This window comes from Triturus cristatus, chromosome 3_2, assembly GCF_964204655.1.
Source record: "Triturus cristatus chromosome 3_2, aTriCri1.1, whole genome shotgun sequence".
NCBI lineage: Eukaryota > Metazoa > Chordata > Amphibia > Caudata > Salamandridae > Triturus > Triturus cristatus.
This window is the reverse complement of record NC_140584.1, coordinates 818285872-818310055: the sequence shown is the minus strand read 5'-3', so window position 1 is coordinate 818310055 and position 24184 is coordinate 818285872. Positions and strand designations below refer to the sequence as shown.

The window sequence follows — 24184 nt, the reverse complement described above, 5'->3', positions numbered from 1 at the left end:
TCTTTGTCAGTGGTAGCTGGGGTCGCAGGCTCATATTTTCTCCCATGGTATTATCCTACAGGGATCTGTTAGCGCAATTGGCCTCGAACGTGAGGAGAGCTTGGGTGCGGTCCGCTTTTCTTATGTGTGACTCAGGCATGGGGGTTGTAAATAGTGAACCAGCAAGGGAATCCGCAGTCCACCGATGTTATGTCTCGTGGCATTTGTTATTTCATCAGCAGCCGGTGTGTTACTATTTTATCTAGCAGGTCATGGACGTTTACGTTGCTTATTGGGATGCGGCCTGCGGAATGTGTTGCACTGGGGTGGTGGTGCACCACCCAACCTTTCCAAGGGAGGATCAGGCAGTGTTTGTTTTGTAACCCGGTGTCCAGCTATGTCCAGGGATGGTGGGCGATTTACCTTTCCCAGTCTACTCCCGATCCGCAGGTTAGTTTGCAACGTGAGCCACACATCAGCCCCCGCACCTGTGTCCCAGCGGAGTCTATTAGGCAGCGGTGCGCACTCCCAAGGCCCATCCAGGCTGCACAGATGACAATGTGTCCCTGGCTCCCCCTGGGGCCTCAGGTGCCCGCACCACTCAACCCAGGCCATCCCTGTACCCTGTATTTAATGCAGAACGGGGCACAGGACCTGTCTGCCCACCAAGATAATGCAGGTCAGGATGCACATAGGACCCCGCACTCACCTGGGGCACAGGACTGGCTGGACCTGTCCACGTCCCTGTGGTGGATCACCGAAGGCGGCCACTCTTCGGCCCAGGCTCTCTTCTTACCCAGTCTCATGCGTGGAGCAAGGTCTAGTGGTCCAGCGGCCTCTGGGTTTACAGCTGTGTCGCAGATGTTTCCTGGCAGGAGCCCAAGCACCCACTGGGGATGCTGTGCCTGCAGGTCTCTATCTGCGGCCTCACAATGGATCGCCCATTGTTATGCACCATCTTTAGCAGGATATTTCCCGGATATTTTTCTTCAGGACGGCAGAGTGGCACTACAGTGCGGCCATCTTGCCGTGGCTTCTTCCCCCTTGAGAGACACTTCTTTAGGCAAAACAGGCACTGACTGAATAGGTAATGCAACAGGGAAAAGCACATTTGGGAATGATGTAAAAATAATCTGTACAACTGACAAGAGCTCCATCTTTGATACTGGTCCAATGCTATTGAGACAGCTTGTAGGCACTGACAGCATGCCCCATATACACATCAGTGATAAAAATGCCTTCTTTTGCTGAGGGTGAATTCTGTGCTACTGGCAGATCTCTCATCAAATTCAGTGCCGTTGACGGGTCCTTTGCCAACAGTGGGTCCTCTGCAAATGGCTGGCGTTTCAATTTCAACAGCGAAGGTTTAGAATTTCAAATCCAAAATCTTAGTAGGTGTCATTGCAATGTTATTTTTGGTGATGCCAAAGGAGCATACGTGCTTGACACAGGCATTGCCATCATAGCTCCCAATGCAGAACAGGTTGTTCTTGATAGTCAGCAATGACAATATTGCAGTTTTCTTGGCATTTTTGCAGCCATGAATGCCAGTCTTTTTGTAGAGATTTCTTGAACCTGGAAGTTCATCTCAATGTCATAAGTCACTCTTTCACTTGGTGAAGGAAACCCAAACCATATTGGCAGGCTCACTGGGTTGGTTTGTGGAGAAAGTTAAAGCATCATCAGATTCACGTAATGCTTCATAGAATGATTTTTCTAGAACAGTTGCATGCTACAAAGAACCACAAACGATTATGCTATTTCTGAAAAATCATTGACCAGTCTGCTGAAATGACAACAAAAACTGCAAATGACATTCAGTATAAAATCTGGTAGTTGAAGCCTCAAGAGAGAGGTAGGGGCACTGTCTCTCCACCCCACTGGACAGTGTTTAGGGCACCTAATGAACTGGACAAATGTCTATGGTCTATATTATTGTTCAATATTAATAGAGCGGCAGTAGAAAAACTGCTGTTTAGCATTAGAGTACCAAGGGTTCTCAGCCTGACGTGTGGGAAGTATTAAAGAATGTGAATCTATAGTAGAGTTTATTGAATTGAAGTTGCATTTATATAGCACTTGCTACCCCTGACAAGGCGTGAAGAACAACATACAGAGACAACAGAAAACAATACATTATTTGTTATTTATAAATAACTGGTCTCATTCTCCTCACTCATTACATACTACAGCCAGCTTCACCTAGCTTGCATATCATATCGCAGGATACAGTTTAGTTTTTTTTGTGAGGGCTTGGCAATACTTAATGTCCTCTAACCAACCAGTTGTCTTTCTTAAGGCAACAAAACGTATTTCACTAATATCAGATAAGAGGTTAAAGGCCAAGTAGTAAATATTTCATTCACTTCACCTTTAATAAGTACTTCTTGATGTTCTCATACTTCTCAAGGGTAAAAGAACCAGTGTGCTGTGGGATGAATTCCAAGCTCTCCAGCGTCTGGGTGTGCGATCGGCTCAACTGTTCAGGGCTGCAAAAAGAGCAACAAACAGTGCACAGTAGATAGTATACATAAAAGTAGGAATTTCTTATATGATTTTCCCAAAACCTATGAAACGTTGTTTCAAAGTTGTGTGAAGTCAAAGCAAAAGCTAAGCAAAGACAATCGGAACCACAGGTTTTTTTTCACTGTTTTGGGCCTACAACTCCATTCACCTACCTGTCACGTTGTTGGCGGCGGTTGGTAGTCAGAGCTACAGCAATGCTGTCCCACGCCTTTCTGGATTCTCCCTGTCCAGGGCTCTCACAACCCAGCTGGCTCCAACACTCCTCAAAGACTGCTTTCCATTTCTCATCAGGAGACACTGCAAGGGTTCCAAGCTTCCGACTGACGAAGAAAAAAAATTTACAAATCTATTGTTGCATGCGAAGATTGGGTGGAAAACATATCTGGATCCATGAAGAGAAAGTGGTGTTTACTTAATCTCTACCATCATTTCCTATGAACTCAACCTATACGGTTTATTCCACAATCACTGCCTACATCAAGTAGATAAATTAACTTATCAAACGAGTTACTTACCTTCGGTAACAATGTATCTGGTAGGGTCACAGTCTAGCCGCAGATTCCTTAACTTAGAATATCCCCAGGCGTCAGACTAGATCCGGAAAATCTTATTTCCCAGCAGTCCCTCTGCACGCCGGTAGGCGGCGTCGCCCAGCTCCATCCTGACGTCGGCCACGGAAGTAACATCAATGGAGCCATATAGGTCCCCCCCGGCGTGCTGACGTCAGTTTTCAGTGTGAAACTTTTCCGCGCAACGCGAGCCACTACAAACACTGTGAGAGTATAGGAACAGTGAGCTAAAAAGAACAAAAATCTGTGAATCAAAAATAATAACAAGAAATCTTAGAATGATGAGAAACCTCACAATGTGAAAGGAGTACTCAACACTTGAAGAGACCATGTAGAAGGAGTACGCAATACTTGAAGGGACTGAAGGGAGCTAACAAAGCACCACTAGAAACAGTCTCGCCCAAGCGAAGAGCCGCGCCCGTCCGAAGAGGCAATGGAAATGAATGGTATGACAAACGTATGACAGTTCGCAAGCACAGGATGGAACCGTATGAAAGACAGTCTGTAACCACAGGACGGAACCGTAAAGGACAACAAGACTGGAACAACATGGCTTATGTCGAGTGAGCAACAATAGAGAACATCCACCACACTCCCCACAATGACCTATGAAGTGAAGCATAGGCAAATAGAACCTCAACCCAATCGACTACAGCATAGACAAGGAGGCCCCAAGATAATGGGGAGAAACAGACAAGGGCGGAGGGAGGGTGGAAGAACATGAAAATCTCCACGCCAGAGAACCAGGATGGAAGAGCATTGAAAGCATATAACCTAGCCATCCAAAACGAGAATGTGCCAGAACAGGTGAAATAGAGCACCCCTCAAGAAGACCACGGCCACCTGTAAGGAGGCAGGTGGAGAGAACCCACCTGGAAGGCCCTCGCATAACAGGGAGGATGGGTGGGCGTTAAGGAATCTGCGGCTAGACTGTGCCTCTACCAGATACATCGTTACCAAAGGTAAGTAGCTCGTTCATCTGATAGAGACATCTAGCTGCAGATTCTTTTACTTAGATTAGATACCAAAGCCATACCCTATTGAAGGAGGGTGTGCAACTGAAAACCCACCAAGTTCCAAAGAGAACTAAGCCAACAATAACATTGACCAAGCACAGTGGGGACAGCAAATGCCAGCTCGGCTGACACCAGACCAAGGAAGCTCTACAGGGGAGCTATAAAAAAGGGGAGCAAAGGCACCACAACCCTGCAGAGGCCAGACGACACCGCACTCGTCCAGGCAGGAACAAAAGGAAGACACAGAACCAACAAGGTCAGTGCATAAAGGAAGAAAGTGCATAAACCTCCGCAAAAAGAAGTTCAACTGAGCACCAGATCCCATGGATCCGCAATAGACACAGTCTCAGAGAAGGGTCAAGACAGTATGACAGCGTCAGAGCATACAAACTAAGCATACATCACAGTGGATGCCAAGAAAGGAAGGTGAGGGAACAACATCACCATGCCTAGATATAGAGAACCGTGACTACGAGGAGAAACATGTATGTGGATGACAGGATACACACAAGGAGACAGTGTGTACCATGAGAACTACACCACACCTATGCAAAAGTCCAAGAACTGAAGCATCAGGTAGTCAAGCCGCCAACCGTAACCAGAGGTACCAACGGTGAAGGAAAAACCGGGAAGACACAGAGGGCTTGCTCCCATAAGAGAGACAGAAAGAGAGAGATTTGGGGTAAAGATCCCCAATACCAGGGCAATTGAAAACCTAGTAAGCGTGCTTTCTCTCTCACTGTTGATACGCTCAAGACATGCATATATATATATATATATATATCAAACCGCAAGGTGCCTGCTGAGGAAGAGCCCACAACTGGTAGGTAAATGTCTGTAAAATCTTTAATGGAGGTACTGCATGCAGAAAAGATCGAGGCACACACTCAAGATTGTCCTGCTCCCCCGACGCGTTTCGTGCTTGGCTGCACTTAATCATGGGCTGCGGGCTTGTAGTTTTCTGAAGCGGCCGTGCATTCTTAAAGCACCTGTGTAAATGAGAACCCCGCCTCAGTGGGCGTTACCACAGCGAGTGGAATTCTGGTCCTTGTGGTGTATTTGTACTCGTCGCTCTCCAAATCAACACTGTGTTATCCCAAGTGGGTAGTGGAGTCTCGTCCTTAAAAACACCAGCAGATTACTCCTCCAAAACAACAGCTACCAATCCCAACGCCGCAGGGCCGGTTGACGCCGCAGCAGGTCTGTGAAAACAGCAGGGCTCTTTCCGCGGTCCAGGCGGAACCGCTAAACATCAAACCGCAAGGTGCCTGCTGAGGAAGAGCCCACAACTGGTAGGTAAATGTCTGTAAAATCTTTAATGGAGGTACTGCATGCAGAAAAGATCGAGGCACACACTCAAGATTGTCCTGCTCCCCCGACGCGTTTCGTGCTTCCTCAGCAGGCACCTTGCGGTTTGATATATATATATATATATATATATACACATCACAGGTTTTTTTCCGCTGCTTGACAGGGATTTCCCAAAAGACGGACACGGACCCAATGATCAGTGCGAATTATTTATTCCTCACACGTCGCCATTACGCGTTTCGGCTCGCTTGAGCCTTGATCACATGATATATATATATACATATACAGGCGTATATATAAACAAATTGAAAGCAAGGGGAAGAACTCGAAGAGCATGCCCCAAGTAAAAAGCAACTCCACAAAAGGAACCAACAGCACCAGTAGGAAGCAGAACACAACAATGTCAAGACACCGAAAAAGCGACGGGCATCCCGGCAACGGGGAAAGAACCCTGACCTCCCATGAGACAGGCACTGACCACTACACTCACAAAGAAAGAGTGAAAAATACACAAACATAAGTCTGACTGAAAGGAAAGCAATATCGCCTTCAGTGTCGACTGAGAACCCACAACCAGAGAGACACATGGAGTGGAACAGAGACCTCTAGGCCACAGTGGGTCAGAAACCAGAAGCAGAGACCAGGAGCAGAAGCACTCTACCCTCTGCGTAGAAATTATCAAAGGGATTGAAGTCCCCGCCAGGAATGTGCAGAGGGAAATAGAAAACAAGGCAACGCAAAACAGTGACATAGCTGGTGGACATTCCACTGCCCATAGACAAAAACCCCACTGGGCTCCAGCCATGAGAGAAGACGTAAGCACTTCCCCACACCAGCAATGGACCAGAATAGAACGTAGCCAAGACAGGGACGCAAGGAACACCGCCGGCACCCTGTGACAGCGAACATTTCTTGTGTGTATACAAACATGGAGAAACTGTGCCGGAACGGAACCACACACCCCCAAGGGGCACGTGCCACCAGGCAGAAAGAGCACAGCAAAGCCGAAAGAACACGCCATGGAGAGCCAGGCATAGCAGAAACCCAAACAATAATTCAGTTAAAAGTGCCTCCACAGAGGCAGGAGAAAGCAACGGACCAACCCGTAGACGACAACCCAGAAGCCCCAGGAGAGAGCCACACCAAACCTGTGGGTCTCACCAGAGGGGACATCCTACCACAGTAGGAAGAGCGGGACGAAGCAGGAGACCCGCAGTATAGACAGAAATGAATCATTCCGAAGATGACTCAGCGGAAGCCTTCAAAACTTACCGTGCAGGAAGAGCAGCCATACAATAGCCAACAAGTACTCCACATAGGGTATGGCACATCCCTATAAAAACAAGGGACACCTCTTGAGACGAGCTCTTAGGCAGAGGGCTCAAAAATAAAATGCAGAAACAGCTGGCCATCTGTAGCAAAAGAAGGACAAGACGGCAAAAAGCTGCATAGTTCATGTGGGTAATAACGTCTTGAACCCAAAGACAGAACAGCAGACAAAGCAGTGACAATACTGGAACCACATCCAAATTCGACAACAAGGACTATAAACTGTGTAACTCATGGAAACTCAGACATGAAACGTTGAACCGCCGAGTCAGCATGTCTGTCGAACAAGGTGACCCCATGAAAGAGTAAATCCCTAACACGCTCCTGGACATTGGCAGGGAAACAGCCATCGCGCAGCCAGGCATGGCGACGCAGAGCAACTGACCGGGCCTTCGCTCGACCCACCGATTCAGTGGTGTCCATGGCCGACCGGATGGAAAATTGCGCCATTTCCCGGCCATCACGAACAACCAATCCAGGTCAGTCCGAGGACCCTCCGGAAGAGAGGGGAGGAGACGCTCGACCGAATCCCAAAGGACAAAAGTAGCCCGTGCAAACACGCAAGAAGTGTTCAGGGATCTAAGGCCTGCACTGGTGGGCGCAAACACATGGCGGCCACACGACTCCAACCACTGAGACTCCCAAGTGGGAGGGAGTAACGGAGGAGGGGCAGAAGCCACCTTAATATCCAGCCCTTGAGCCTTAGGATGGAGGGGCAAACAGGCAGGGTCATCTGCAGCAGGGTGATGTCGGTGTGCAATAGCACTATCAACCGGGTCCCCAGAAGAGGGCCTCGCCCAAGTCCCCAGCAGAAGAGTGTCGTATAACGACTCGCCAAAAGGCAACAAGGGCTTCACTTCCACGGTGGCCTGGTAAAGCAAATCTACTTTAATAGAAACTTCTCGCCTATCTGTTTGACCAATAAACGAAGGCCAGATGCAGAATAATATCAGACCTCTTCAACACCACCACCATAAAATCTTTTGACGAATGTAAATGAGAGTGTACTGTGGGAGAAACTGGGAGACTACATTATGCTCGATTCTGTCACTGGGTTTTCAAGCCACATAAAGTTGGGAGCTACTAGGGACTAAACATTTTTTTAAAAGGATAGGAACATTGATAGTCAGAAAAGGAGCTATTTTCAAGTTATACACTTTGCTCACAGAAACCCCTCCTGCTCAGGACTGGTCATTCATATATTGGTCATATATGAAGCAATGGGAACAGATCTGGGCAATCTGAGATTTATACATGCTCTACTAGCCTTAAAAATAAAGTGATTCACTACAAAGTCCTTCACAAAATGCCATTACACTCTAGTGAAGACACACTGCATGTTTTAAATGGCTTCACAAACAAGCTGAAAGGGTTGCAGTGTAGTGGGTGATGACATACAGTGGGGATGTCCATAGCGGACTTCTTTCTGTCAGAAAAATAGGCTATCATGGACTCTTTTGTGGACTGATTTGGAATGGTTTCTTACAGTGGGCCATAACACTCAAGGTGGGGAGCAAGGGTATACATTTTGCAAACGGTATTTCATGTTAGAAATTGTCTCTTCTGTGCTGTCTTTTGTGCCATTATAGAAAAATTAATAAGAGATAATGAATTATGGAGAAGACTGGTTGTAGATACTTAAAGAGAGCATCATTCAAACACACAGAAGGTGATGGGAGTAATGCTTGTAATTTGTCTTATCACTGGCAAACACTCGTGGCAGCATCCCAATCCATTGTTATTTTGCTCACCATGCCACCTCAGTTGGAAGCTAGTCATATGCAAATCAGTCTTCACCCTGCTGTAATATTGACTGTGTAGATCGAACTGCAAGGCCAGGTCATCCCTGAACCATAACAGAAGCAAACTAAGACCAAATTTGCCGTGATTGGGTCTCATCAGTCAGGCAAGAGAACATAACATCTGTTTCAAGCCATGATAAAGGAAGTATCAAAATTTAAAGCAAAACACATGCCAAGACCCAATTAACTTTCCACATGACTCAGATCTAGAACAAACACCCTCGTCGTTTAGTGCTCTGCAACAGTCTGGAAAGCAGGTTTATGGGCCTTCGGGAGAAAAGTCTCCTCCTTTTCATGCACGCAAAGTATACCTTCTGCCTGAAACACTGGCTCAGTGAGGACAGTAGCCCGCTGCTCCACAAGTGCTGTAAATACTGACTTTATGTAACAAGGCCTGGTATTTCATGCAACATGTGGGGTGAAGGAGATAAAAACATCTAACTCCATAAAGTATGCTTTTTAGGCACACTTTAAAGATGAGATGGGGGGCACAAGATGGAGAGCACGAGGGCCAGGGATGTAATGGGAGAGCAGCACATAGTTAAGAACACGAGAACACATATACCCACATGGATTGCTCAAAGACAAACCCAAAAGAACAAGTTATTTACCTTTGGTAACGATGTATCTGTTAGAGACATAGGGTAGTTATAGATTCCTTACCTGAGAATTACCCCCAGTCGACAGACTCGATCCGGAGAATTGTTCCTTAGCAGTACTCCCGCGCATTGGTAGGTGGCGTCGATCGACTCCATGTCCGTCGTTGGCGTCATGGTCGCCGGCATGATGTTGCAGTGTCTACTTAGATGCCGCCCCTGCACCGCTGACGTAAGTTCTCACATGACTTTCCACGCCAGAAGCGCAGAGCCAGAAAGAACCTGACCACTGGTGCATCATAACTAGGGCCCTGCAAAGAAATCCCTGTCCCTAGAAGTCAGGTCGCAGAGCGGGGAGGATGGGTGGGGCGGTAAGGAATCTATAACTAACCTATGTCTCTTACAGGTACATTGTTACCAAAGGTAAGTAACTTGCTCATCTGAAAGAGACAGTTAGTTATAGATTCCTTACCTTAGACTAGAATCCACAGCAATACCATCCCCGCAGAAGGGACTGCGAACTAAGTTCATAACAGAAATTTCTGAAGGACCGAATGGGCAAAATAGCCGTCCCTCCGGACTTGGCTGTCCAGGCAGTAATGTCTGGTGAACGTGTGCAAGGATGCCCACATTGCCGCCTGGCAAATATCAAGGAGTAGGACTCCACGTGCCAATGCAGTAGTAGCTGGCGTGGTTCTAGTGGAATCAGCACGCAGCCCCACAGGACGTTCCTTTTTCACTAATGCGTAACAGATTTTAATAGACACGACAACCCATTGGGAGTTGGTGTGCTTTTGGACAGCCCGACCTTTCTTGGCACCTACATAGCCAATGAAGAGTTGATCATCCACCCGGATCAAGATCAAGAAAGAAGGACAGCACACGTTTTGGGTCTAGGCAGTGGAGTTTCTTCTCCTCCTTGGAAGGGTGCGGAGGTGGAAAAAAGGTGGGCAAGGTGATCGTTAGTCCTATGTGGAATGGTGAAACCATTTTAGGAAGGAACAAGGGTATCGTCCTAAGCACCACTTTGTCCAGATGCAAAGAGAAGAAAGGGGGCTTAAAGGATAGAGCCTGAAGCTCACTCACCCTGTGAGCAGAAGTGAGGGCAACAAGGAAAGCAATTTTTTAAATGAGAAGCCTGAGAGGACAGTTGTGAAGAGGATTGAAAGGAGTGCACATAAAATAAGTTAAAACGAGATTCAGGTCCTACTGAGGCAGGATAAGAGACAGGGTTTTGCACGTATGTGGTTCGGAGATGGCGCCTGCAACGAGTGTGCGTGTTCATGGGTTTGGATGTATGTGAGACGGTGCTGACAGGACGGGGAACCACCCTGAAACCCCTAAATTATAGACCGAGGTCACACAAAATTACTGCAAGCCTGTGCACACGTCAGAGTTCAGTGTAGATTGAGTACTCCATGTCTTAAGAATCTAGGCGAGAACATTCAATATACATAAGATTAAGAATAAAAACACGATGAACAATCTTGAGTGTTATGTTCTTCTTTTACTCCTGAACGGTTGCCCAACCAGCACGTGTTTCGTCTGGGGAAGTACCCCAAAACTTATTCAGGGCTATCAGGCAAGGCCAAAATGGATCTTGATTCTCACTGCCGGTTGTACTTCCATCCCGGCTGGTTGAAGCAAATGGGTGTGATCCTAATGTTAGGGGGGGTCCAGGGTTCAGACCAAGAGGTGGAGCCAAAGTATGGGCTTCACTCAAAACCGGTTATACTTCCGTCCCGGCTGTGGTGAAGGGGTGAGGGTAGTGAGGTCACAAGTGATCCGGAGTGGGGAACCATGGGATGAGGCCAATCAATGGGCTAATCATGTGCAGCGTGTGCGCTGTCTACCAGTGACGATCACAGCGTCTGGGACCGGACCACTTGTGACCTCACTACCCTCACCCCTTCGCCACAGCCGGGCTAAGATAACATTACAGACTTTGGGCGGAAGGTCAAAAGCTGTCAACCGAATATCCCAGACTTGCTGGTTGAGAGGATAAGCCCAAAACTGCACTATGTCCAGAACAGCTCCGATGAAAGAGAGTGTCTGAAAGGGAGTCAGGTGCGACTTCGGCACATTGATAGTGAACCCCAGCGAATGTAGGTCTGCTGTAGTCTGAAGGTGGGAGACGACCGCCTGGGGCGAGCCCGCCTTCAACAGCCAGTTGTCAAGATAAGGGAAGACAGGAACCCCTAATCTGCGCAGATGTGCTGCAACCACCGCCATCACTTTTGTGAACATCTGAGGGGCACTGTTAAGGCCAAATAGGAGCACGGTAAACTGAAAATGCTCGTGGCCTACCATGAACCGCAGGTAGCATCTGCTGGCTGGCAGGACAGGAATATGTTAATAGTCGTCCTGTAAGTCCAACACCACCATCCAGTCTCTCGGGTCGAGGACAGATGTGACCTGAGCCAACGTGAGCATGTTGAACCTCTCCTTCATGAGGAAGCGATTGAGGGTCCTGAGGTCTAGAATAGGACGCAGGCCTTTGTCCTTCTTGGGCACCAGAAAGTAGCCGAAGTAACAACCATCAACTTCTGGCACAGGGACCCTTTCAATAGCTCCCCTGGCCAAGAGAGCTAAGACTTTCTGACGGAGAAGCGCCAAATGATCCTCTGTCATGTGATCCAAAGACGTGACTTGTCTCGAAGTGGAGGGAGTAGCCCCTTCGGACTATTTGCAAAACCCACCTGTCCAACATGATGATTGCCAGTGGGGAAGGTGATGGTGAATCCTGCTGCCCACTGGCTGTTGATGACCCTGAAAGTTTGGACTAAGAAGGTTTGGAGGCTGATGCAGGGGAGGAACGGGCAAACTGGCTGGCCCGCTGGCTCTCAGTCCCGCGAGGTCGCTGGGTTCCACTTCCGTGGTCACATAGAGGCTGGGCAGCTTGCGTGACCCAGTAGCTAGATGGGGCCAGACTGGCTGGGCACCCCTTCCGTAGACATGAAAGGGGCGAAAAGCAGACTGGAGGGGATAGGAAGACACAGCAAGGCCCAAGGATCTGGCTGTAGCCCGAGAATCCTTAAAGTGTTCCAGCGCTGAGTCTGCTTTGTCGCCAAAGAGGCGGAGGACATCAAAAGGCATGTCCATCAAGGTAGACTGGACATCCCCCGAAAAGCCAGATTTCCTCAACAAGGCATAGCGCCGAAGGGCTACCAACGTGGCAATTGTTCTGCCTAGCGAGTCGGAGGTATCCAGTCCACATCTTATAGTGAATTTGGCTGCATCTCTTCTATCCAACAATGCCTGGGAGAGAACGACCTGGACCTTCTCTGGGCATTGAGGCAGCACCTGCGCGACCGTATCCCAGATGGTATGGGAGTATCGGGGCAAGAGGCACGCGGTAATCATGGACGGCAGTGCCAACATGGAGGAAGAGAACATGCACTTCCCAAGGTGATCCAGCGTCTTGGATTCCATATCTAGGGGAGCAGAAGGGAATGCGCCCTTGGAAGAAGAGGCTTTGACCACCAAGCTCCCAGGGGAAGGGTGTTGGGTGAAAAAAATGGGTCGCCCGGGGCCAGGCGATGGTGACAGGCGGTCATCCTTTCCACAGTACTGCTGTGCAACAATAGGACATGAGATATTGCAGAGGCTATTGGCAGATTGGCATTACCTTTGTTTGAACTTTTTAAAAGGAAAAAGAGTCCAGTTCACAGAAGAGGGATGGTGGAGTGTCTGTGAGGAATCTGAGGTTAGACAGAGTACTCACCAGAAACATTGTTTCTGAAAATAAGTAACTTGCTCTTCTAGTGCATATTTTCAATTGTGAATTCCTAACTTTATGAATAGATATAATAATGGTAACTTCCCAGGTGATGGGTCTGTGAACAGGCTCAGACCAAAAAGTCTTTCACAGCCAAGCAGGCAAAATGCCCCTCTCAATGGACATGGCTGTCGAGGTAGTAGTGCTCCATGAATGTATGAACCAAGGCCCGTGCTGCCGCCTTTACAGAGATCCAGGACAGGCACTATGCATGCCGGTCCATCGGTAGCAGCCTTAGCTCTGGTAAAATGAGCCTGTAGGCTTTCTCAAAGCTGCTTCTTTGCCAGCGTTTAGCAGATCTTCATGCAGAGAACAATCCATTGGGAGATGCTTTACGTTTGCATGTCTTTGCCCTTTTTGCCCCACAGAACCCCAAAAAGAGCTGACTGTCTACCCAATGCTCCTTGGTGTGATCTATATAAAAGATGGCATCTCTCTTCCTCCTTGGAGGGATGAAGTGGAGCAAAGAATGCCTTAAGGGTGACAGCCTGCTTGTCATGAAATGGAGTGCCCACTTTCAGCAGAAAGGAAGCTTGAGTGCTCAACACCAACTAATCTGGGAAGAATGTAGTGTAGGGCAGTTTGATAGAAAGAGCCTGCAGCTCACTCACACACTTAGCTGATGTTATGGCGATGATAAAGACTATTTTTAGAGTCAAAAGTCTCAATGGACAACTGTTCAACAGCTCAACAGAGGTGCACATCAAAAAATTGGGAAGTAAATTCAAGCTCCTCTGTAGCATCACAAAGGGTTTTTAATGGAAATCACTGTAGCATCACAAAGGGTTTTAATGGAAATAAATGTTGGAAACCTTTCAAAAATATCATCACAATAGGTGATTTAAATAAAGAAGATTCTGCAACTGCACAAAGACCAGGAAATAACATAACATTTCATAGTTCCCAAAACAAATCCTTGCTGGTCCATACACAAAACTGTATCAAAACATCGGACAACTTGGCTTGCAGTAGATCAGTTTGGCAGGTACGACACCAAGCCACAAATTTGTCCCAATGACTGGTGTACACTAATTTTGTAGAGGGATTCCTTGCCGCCAAGATGACATCAACAATCTCCGGACAAAGGCCAAACTAGATAAATTGCAGCTGCTCAATGTCCAAGCATGAACATTCAAATTGGGCTGGCCCAGGTGCAGTTCCCTGTCCTGATGCTGCAACAGAAGACCCTCCCAAAGCATCAGCTTGATCGAAGAACAGATGATCATGCCTAGCAGTTCTGGTACAACACTCTCCTGGCCCAATCCAGTGCCACTGGAGTGACTTAGGCCTAGTCCCTCCTGATTTTCTTCAGAACTCATGACAGGAAAGGCATACAGGAGTCCCGAGCTCCATGCTAGGTGGAATGAGTATCCGAAAGAGAGCCTTCTTGGGAATTCCAATGAGCAGAGGTGCTGACATTGCTCGTTCTTGGAGATGGCAAAAAGATTGAGCCAAGGTTCTCCCCATTGATGGAAGATGCTATGCACCACCTCTGAGTGTAACTGCCATTCATGGTCCACTAAGTGTTGGCAGCTGAGTTAATCCACTCTGGTGTTCAGAAATCTCACCAGGTGGTTCACCACAAAAGAATTTCCCTGATTCGCCAGACACTTGCAGAGGCATAGAGCCTCCTGCAATAGTACCCAAAACCCCACCCTGGCATTATTGTTGCAGTACCCTATGGTGGTAGTGTTGTCCATGAGCACTTGCAACAGCCTTCCACTGATGGGAGGCAAGAAGACATTCAACGTAAAGTGAATCACCCTCAACTTCAACATATTGACATGGATTGGAACTTCTGTTGAAGACCAGAAGTCTCTGATCCCCACCTCTCGCAGATGGCGACCGCAATCCGCGCATCTGTCTCCTCAGTCAAATCTGGGTGGGGAAAAGATAGGGGTCTGCCACTGACCCAATCACGGTGCAGAAAACATCACAGCAGGTCTTTTGCAGTATGCTCTGAAATATGGATAGAATCCAACATTCTTCTGATGCTGTGTGTACTGGCGATTTAGGTCCCACTACAGAGTCCCACTGGAGAACCATTTGGCTTGTTTCACCAAGCAGGATGCAGGAGGCCAACAATCCCAGCAGCTTCAGAGTCATCCACATTGGAATCTAGGAAAGTGGCTGAAACATCGGGATCATAGCCTGAATGTACCAGACTATCCACACCGGTTGAAAGGCATGAAACCGTAGCATACTAACTCCCTACAGGGGAGAGAGCGAATCAAGAATGGCTCTGAGAGGGAGCATCAGCGAAAGAGCCAGGTGTGACTTCAGCACTTTTATAGTGAATACCACTCATATGAGGAGGTCCGTGACTGCCAGGGGTGAGCCTGCCTTCAACAGCCAGTAGGTAGGGGAAGACAGGCACACCTAACCTCCGAAGGGTGTTGCAACCACCACCATAAGTTTTGTAAACACAAGGCACTGGAGAGGACAAAATGGAGTACTGCAAACTGATAATGCTTCTGGCCCGCTGGGAACCACAGGTAGGGCCTGCAGGACAGGTATATGGAAATAGACATACTGCAGGTCCAATGCCACTATCCAGTCTCCTGGGTCTAGGGCAGGCAGGACCATGGTTGGCGTGAGCATCTTGAATTTGTCCTTCCCCAGAAAAGCGTTGAGAGTGCAGAGCTAAAAAATATGACAAAGGGTACTAGTGGACTACTTCCACAACAATGACACCAAGGAGGCCCCCTTATCGTTGGTATGGGAGGTTTTACACCTTGTTGTGAGGGGCGAATTCATCGCCATCTCACATCCAAGAACCGGATCTTTCGGGAGAAACGCCAGCCACTAGAACAGGCAGACTCAGAGCTTGAGTCGATCCATAAACACTTGGACGCTACCAGGGTTTAGCGAGAACAAGAGAAAACAAGCATTTGCAATGCAAATAGATCTCGCATTTGCAAAACTTTCAGCTACTGGCATTGTAAATGACAAACCTTTTATCTATGTGTTGATTTTAAAAACAGATAAATTAAAAGGCATTGTCATTTACAATGGCAATAGCTTAAAATTTCGCAAAGGCGAGACCTATTGCATTGCAAATGCAATCTTTTTTCCAAAATAATTAGTTTCAGCAACACTGGACAATAAAGTAGAAAAATAAATGAATTTTCGTTGCCCGAAATTTAGAATATATATTGAATTTGTTTCAGTTAAAAGAACATCATAGATGAACTGAAATCAGCACAAAATTTCAGCATGCACACTCATGATCAGTCAGTAGCGTGGCGTGATGTGTGGCATATTGGCATGACAGTAGGATGGAAATGCCTGAACCCCTGTGATGACATCAGCAACAAACCTGTGCCACACCTTCAGTAACTTAGAGCCAATTGGTACCTGAGGATCCCAACTTTGGCATAAATTACTATGTCCGTTTTAGCGGTTATTAGCCATACACTGGGTGGCATAACCAAACCGCTTCTGAATGTTCAAAGTAGCAGGCTCAAAAATATTCCAAACTTACAGCAAAACTCGTTGCCAAATATATATATTTTATTTATTTCCGGTCAAGGAACCAGCATTCCAGATCAGGTAAGTATAATCTTCTTTATTCTCAAAATATAATTGAGCCTCCCAAAGAGCGACCACCAACATCCAGGCCTGTACTCCAGCGACCATTGAAACTCGAATCTGATCGCCATGGTAGTTGTCCGCAACCTCTCCATAAATGTTGTGAGTCTCAGCTCGAGATTACAGGCAAAGACCAACATGAGACTAATGGAAAAACTACTACATACTACAGGATACAAGCGAATCATTGTTATTGTTTGTCGCAAGTCCTCCTTAGTGATGCTGTAGCATTATTGTTAGTCAAAATGGCGAGTCACCCTTAATGCTAGTGATGAATAAGTCATGTTCAGTCACCTTTTTGATTTGCAATAGGTCATCTTCATTCTAATTAAAGTGATGAGATATGATCATCGGAGTGCTACATGATGACAAACCATGCTCATTATCAATATTGAGTGACCCCTATGGAAAGGGACACTTGTCTTCTTTGTTAGTGATGACTCCTCCTTATTGTTAGAGAGTAATAGCAGCATTTAAGTAACCAGTCTGCACCTGATACTTGCCACTCCAAAAGGATGTTTTGATCAAAATTCTCTGAGTCTTTCCGATGGCGAAAAAAAATCCCTTCAGGCAGGGCTTTAAGTGGGATGAAAAAACTAGGGGGTCTCTCAAAGGGGTGTGACCAATGTAATCAAGGGCGTGGCTTAAAACACATAAGCTAAAAATCAGTGCTTAGCATAGTGTGCCGCCCGACTTGCATTTTGCTGTTTCTGTCATTGCATCCAGATATATGATACAACACGCAACATCATACCTACAACAAGTCAGGACTATTGGCTTTGTCAATGGTTATTAGTTGCATAAGATAAGTAAGCAGCAACTATGGCTTGTATATAATAGTGAAAAAGCTTCCACTTAAAGCCCTGGTGACACCACGACAATGTTGCTGCTCCTGAGTTTCAAAAAGAGAAGTGACAATTTGCAGTGTGCGCTATTCAATAGGGCCTCTTCACTTGCAACAGCGCTCAGAGTCTAGTGTTTTAAAAAGCAGACACATGGGATATTTAAGAAGCAAGATGTCCCTTCCCCTACAACGCTCACCTGGCATGACCTCATGCCGTAACTTCTCCACTAGTGAGAAAACAGCAGTGGGAGCAGGCACACATCATGTGGTTTCATGTGGCGCAGCAGGGCCTATTAAACACACCAACGATGCTGGCATTGCTCATGGCAGACTACTGCAAAGCTAATAAGAACTCCGCGTGGGATTTATTGCGTTATCCTGTCAAGTAGCACATTTCTTGGGTAAAGGTATTTACTTAACTGCCTATCGAGTATTCATCACATCCCCACATGCTTTCAAAGGGATGCATGTATCTCTTGAGGCGACCGGAAGGAAGCATAACCTTATAATTAGACGGGGAATGCATTGTATCCTCCGTGTCATGCAAAACCGCGAATCTGCTTCCCCGCTGTCCTGACAGCAAAAATAGGCCCTCGCAGAGAGAATATATCCACACTGATAATATGTCCGCTTTCTAAATCATTAACCAGGCGGGTATCAGTAGCGTGTGCGCAAATATGTGTACATTAAATAATAAACACTCTGGTAGGCAGATATTAGCTATCATGCAACAAGACCGACAAAATGAGGAAGGGAGTGTGCGGGATAACGACAGATTCAGTAAAGGCACATCCTAGGAAAAACGCATGTATTGGTTTTTTTTAGATCTCGCTGCCAACTAAACAAGCTTCAACTTTGCTGCGTACCTGCGTGCACATCTCCTGCCTTCTGGGCGCGTGGACATGCGTCGGGCTGTCCAGATGAGCGCCGCGTGCCGTACATGCGCACATCTCCTGTCTTCTGGGCGCGTGCACATGTCCTGTCCCCCTTATGCAAAGAAACCCACAACAATAGATCTCGCCAAGGCAAGCAGCGCATCCGCTGCGTCGCTAGGAGAGACCTAAAAAGGCTCCTATTGAAACGCCTTGACCTCGATAGGGCAGAGTATGCACTTTTGTGCCTCAAGCATTCATTTTATTTGAGCAGCGACCACTATGGGCGCATGTTAGCCCATAGACTCAGCAGCAAATTCCTCCCCGTCTCCGTGAGGTTAATTCGCACAATTCAGGGCGCAGCGGTCCACACGAATGCGGATATTGCAGCAACATTCAAAGCTTTTTATAGTTCCCTGTACTCTGCTCTGATGGTCCCAAAGGCAACCTGACGACTTATTTCTGGGGGGCTCCTCTGACATGTTTGCAGCCAGCGCTCGCGTCCCAGTTAGCCCAACCAATACAAATAGAGGCGGTGAAAGCAGTTATCGTTCACCTCAAACCCTCAAAAGTGACAGGGCTGGATGGATTCACCTCCCCAATTTTACAAAACCTTCTGTAAGGAATTAGCGCCATTACTAACTCAACTTTTTAACTCATTTCTTGACTCGGGTACCCTGACAGACTTGATGCTGGAGGCATCTACCTCGGTCATACTTAAGATGTCTAAAGGCCCTGTGGACTGTGGTCGAATTGTGCTGGACTATAGCGAGTCCACAGCACAGCTTAGCCCAAGCACCCAAAAGAGTGCCTGTCTGGGACTCGTTGAAGGGTAGGTGGTTCTATAGGCGCCTGGCAAGGTTGGAGAATCTCTGTGAGGATACTAGTCTTCACTTTCATGGTGGGTAGTTGTAAATTAAGTACTTGTGCTGCCCTCCGCATCACCACAGCAAAAAAGAGCTTATTTCTGCGTAGGGCTGTAGGGGGGGACCAGGCCAGTGTCTGGGGAAGTGTCTAAGCCACTGGCATCCTGTAAGTTCTCATACCAATTGTCCTCAGTACACTGGAGGATAAAGCGGCCCCCTTCTTCAAAATTGTCATTGTTGGAGTCCATGCCTAAATTCTTTTGCAATACCTGAGCTCTGCGATGAGGTATGCCTAAGGTATTTTAATCTCAGGAGTTGCCCGATGGCTAAGCCCCAGAAGGATCAGGATGCAGCCTCAGTATTGTTCGGGACAAGTTTAGCTCGGAGATAGAGAGCAAGATAGGTTGAGCCTCCTCCTCAAGTGTTGCTACTGGTGTGGATGTTTAAGGAACCGGCAGGGGGGATGAAGCCGGGGTTGAGGTGGACACCGGAGCAGATACAGAACCCGAAGTGGATTCAGCAGGCACAGGTGGTACAGAGGGTTATTCCACTGGCAGAAATTAAGCTGAAGGCCCTTGTGGATTCATGGGGCCCAAACATGCGCCAGAGACAATCGATAAAGTGCCTAAGACGCAGAGCATGGCCATTACGAAAGGGCTCGACCTCTTTTGGTAGCACCAACAGACCTAGAAGTTTGAAATGCATTGCCAGTAAATTTGGAATCGGCTCCAATGGGGACAGGGAGCAAGGACAGGAGGCACGTTGACATCTTTGTGGTTTCTCTGGAGTTTGACATCGGTGAGAAAGGGCTTGGACTTTTTATGTTACCTCTTAGACTTATCCGATAACTTCCACTGCGACGAAGATGTGCTTTGGGATTGACTTTGGGAGCAGGAGTAGAACCTTTATTTCTACTTCAACTAATCATGTTGTGGAGTCTTTCGTGTTTGGTGATGTAAAGTATCACCTCGCAGTCCCAGATGGCCAAGGATTCATCTGTTACTGGAACTGTGCTTCATTCCCAGGCACCACAGTCATCGTTCAATGGGGTCTGTCCCACATCTGTTTGGAACAGTTTCTGCTTGGTTTCAATCCTGTTGTGCATGGGTGGCATTTAAATGTGGTTCCACTCAGCACTTCCGGAGTGTAATGTCATTGGGAAGGAGCTGCTAAACGCCACCTATTGGCATGCAGGAGAACTCCTTTGAAGTTGGTGTATCTTGGCTGATGCCTTGGGAATATTCATAAGGTCAGGAAACCTGTGGTTAGAAGGATACATCAGACTAATGAATACTTACTAGGCGTACAGAATAGGGGAAACAGACCTGAGGGTGCAGTCACATATATCAAACCGTTTCAACTTTACATGGGTACACTGCGGCGCTGCAATTTCACCAATATTACATGCAATAGGGCAATGAGTGGTTTGGAATAAAATACTTTTTTGTATTACTTTTGCAAAGATTTTAGAAGTTCTTAACAATAAATTGCATGTGAAATAACTGCAGTACTATGGCTAACACAATGCAATCTTAAACACAGCCGACTACATTATGGCCGGTCAATTCAATAAATAGAACAGTTAAGGTATAAAGGGGAGCGTCGCTCCATCTCGCATTATATTGTTGCTGAGGCATCCAAGTGAATGCAGCCCTATATCATGGTAGCTGACAATACAATTTCTAGCTTCATCAGCGGGGATGCATAATCCAGCAGGTAATTGTTAGGGAAATCCAGTTCAACATTCCAGCATCAACAGGCCGTGTTCTCCAGCATTGTTTTCCGTGGGTTTAAAGGGTTCCTCCGGCTCTTCTGGAACCAAATAGGCAACAAATGGTCACAAGATGCCCTTAGGTTGTAACATGGAATGCATATGTACCCAATAATATGCGAGCTGTTCCTGATAGTAAACAATACCTTGTATCAAATAGTTTACCTGGGGAGAGGACCTACAGCCCCAATGTAAAGCTACCCCGTTGCTTAGCTAGTATGAGCAAGGGGGCCGTTAGTCATCTAACCCCAGCTGGGAAATCCTTAACATACCCTAGTAGTGCAACTAACGAAGTTCTCTGTACTTGGAAATCTATGATTTGATCTAGTGAATCAAACACAGAGGTCCAGAAATTGATCACTACTTGGCATTCCCATGAAGGCTGTAGAAAGTCAGCGTTTAAGATTCTGCAATGCACATGGTGAGTGTAATCTACAAGATCCATGCTACATACCAAAACATGCATACAATAGATCCTGTGGAGGAATTTAATATTTATTAATGGTAATCTGTAACTGGATGAGAGTGCACTAGTCTGGGTACAACAGTACAGACACTTTTCTTTCCTAAACCCATGGTCCAGATCAGATTACCAAATCAGAATACCACATAGCGTTTGCCTTTTGATGTGAAAACAGGGGCTTTATGGTTGTATATAACCAAGTAATGAGCTTTTCTGAGAACTATGATCCTAGCAGTGTCTTGAGCGCATCAAATGTTGGAGGCGCATCAGGTAATGTGTTATGTACTGTTTTACAAGTAGCCTGCAGTCTGCAATGGAACCTTCTCTAATGGTTTGCATCGTGATAAAAGTATCTTCTTCATAGAATTTCCCCAGTTTGGTCAGCCACAGACGCTTCATTTGACAGCAAACTCCATTTGCTGGGTATTGTATAGTAGAAATCTTGCTTGCGAGCAGACAATCTAGTTTTGCCCAAACAGTTAGTCACACTGAGTCAACCTCAGATCTGGGGTTACCCCAGATGAACATATAGCATTATTGAGAGGGCATGGTTCCACATTGTCAGTTTCTACTGCTACGGTTGAAGAAACTGTAGAGATTCTCCCTTCCCTCAGATCAGGATTGCCTATTGATTCGGCTCTCCAGATATTTTATTAAAGGGAGGTGAATTAATCACCCACACCCACACCCTTACTGATATTTTTTTATTTTTCTCTTGTTGGGTACTGTACCTGCAGTTAGGAAACATGCTTTAGTAAAGCCACTATTAAGAAAGGCACAGGCTAATCCCCTGTTAAATGAAAATTACCACTCGATTTCCCTACTGCCAGGCCCAAACAAAGTCCTGGAAAAACTGGATTCAGAGAAGGAAACTGTACTGAGACTGCACTCCTGGCTGCCTCTGAAGACCTAAGAGCTATCCTAGATAATGGAGATCTGTGGCCTTCATTCTCCTGGATCGGAGTGCCGTTTTTGACATGGTTTCTCATCTTACACTTATGAAGCGAATGGCACAAGCAGGAATCTCTGAAACAGAGCTAAAGTGGTTAGCGGCCTTTCTTCAAAAAATAACCTTTAAAGTTATTGACAAGGATAAACAATCTGATATCTTCTCCAGGGATGGTGGAGTATGACATGGTTCTTCTCTCAGCCCAACACTTTTTAACATTTATGTAAGTCCTTTGGCTGAGCATATCAAAAAATATGAATTTACTACTATATTGTATGTGGACGATACCCAAATAATTAATAAAATAAGTTTTTTGCATCAGAGGAACACACTTCCGTCCTCTTGGACAAGTGTCTGACTCATGTAGTGAACTGGATGGCTGCCAAAAGCCTCAAACTAAATGGAGGTAAAACGGAGGTGCTGGTTGCAGGAAAACATCTAGCGGTGTGGTTAGGTCTCAACTGGCTGATATACATGGGCAGTAAACCTACCCCTAAGAAAAAGATGAAAAGTGTTGGGGTCTGGATCGACAAGGGACTCACTATGGCGAGCCCAACTGAAGAAATTAGTGGCCAATTGTTTTGGCCTTCTTCACACTCTTAGGAGATTACGGAGGAGCCTTTCAGATTCTCCAAGTAGAATGGTAGTACAAGGCCTGATTATGTCCCGCCTTCACTCTGGAATGTCCTTATACCTGGGCAGCCCCATATCAGTTATTAAAAGGCTTGAAATTATACAAAATGCAGCAGATTAAAAAAAGCCAGAGCAGGCGGCCACTCCTTTGTCGTCATTATTCCTACCCTCTGGAATGTCCTTCCTTTACAGATAAGGAATTCAGAATCCGAACTTCCTTTCAGAATTTTGCAAAAAAAAATCTTGTTTGAAAAATGTAAAATATTTTCTCTTGGTTTCTGCTTAGCACTGAAAAGCCCTGTTGGGCAGACATGTGCTTTATAAATCTTGTAGAGAAGTGGTTCTTAACCTGCAGTCCGGGGACCCAAGAGGGTGCTCAAAGCCTTCTCAGGGGGTTCGTGACAGCTTAGAAAATTAATTTTTTTACAGACTAATAAAGTGTATGTAAATAAAGAAGTACAATTAAAATATTTACAAAGTTCTGGATATGTGAAAGAATTTGAAATTGGAGGCTAAAAATTGGAAAAAGTTGGTATCTTCAATTTGATTTGTGGGAGCAGTGCAAATGCATCAAACTGAATATAGTATGGATGATGAGTGGCGTCAACTGAATTTAGAAAAGCTCCAACTTTCACATTAAATTAAAATTCAGATTTTGGTACATTTGTTTGGGAATTAAATAAACTATTCCATCATTTGTGATACTTTTTGATGAATGCTTGTTTCTGCATTGTTTTGCAGTTGAAATCATCAACAAGCATTTGCAATGCAATAGGTCTCGCATTGACACTAGTTTGAGCTATTGACATTGTAAATGACAACGCCTTTTATTTTTGTTTTCATTTTTAAAACATAATAAATGGCATTGTCATTTATAATGCCAATAACTTAAACTCTCATAAATACTAGCGTAATTCTGTTTGTCTTCCAACTGCAGTGGTGTAAACCCTTTGTGAAAGACATGGACTTTGGGACCCCTCCGGAACCACCACACCTTTTCCTAGAGACTCATGGGGAGCCCACCATGTAGTAGCTGCAAAGGGGAAAGGTGGCCGCTATTTTCAGGTCAGGCGGGGCGCCTCCAGTTTACCTCTGCACTCACTCATTAAACTTAATGTGGGACACCCGTAAAGTCTCTCTGTGGAGTCAGGGACTCGGGAGGGGCCCAATACGTAGTCCGCCGCCCGTTGCTGCCGTCCTACACGAGCGGCCAATAGTTTGCCTTACATTTGATTATAATTGACCTTCTGACAAGCTCCTTTAGATCTGATCTAGTGATCTTCTGAACA

The 24184-nt window shown here is 46.2% G+C and overlaps 1 protein-coding gene across 2 annotated transcripts in view; it reads right to left on the bottom strand.

Annotated features, from left to right (window-relative positions):
• ALS2 (alsin Rho guanine nucleotide exchange factor ALS2) overlaps positions 1 to 24184 on the bottom strand; it is a 1262853-nt gene that overhangs the window by 281299 nt on the left and 957370 nt on the right. For both annotated transcript variants that reach the window (XM_085648975.1, XM_085648976.1), the window contains exons 25-26: positions 2658 to 2825; positions 2351 to 2468 (exon numbers count right to left, since the gene is read on the bottom strand). In XM_085648975.1, the coding sequence (XP_085505101.1) occupies positions 2351 to 2468; positions 2658 to 2825 (286 nt within the window). The remainder of the gene's footprint in view (positions 1 to 2350; positions 2469 to 2657; positions 2826 to 24184) is intronic.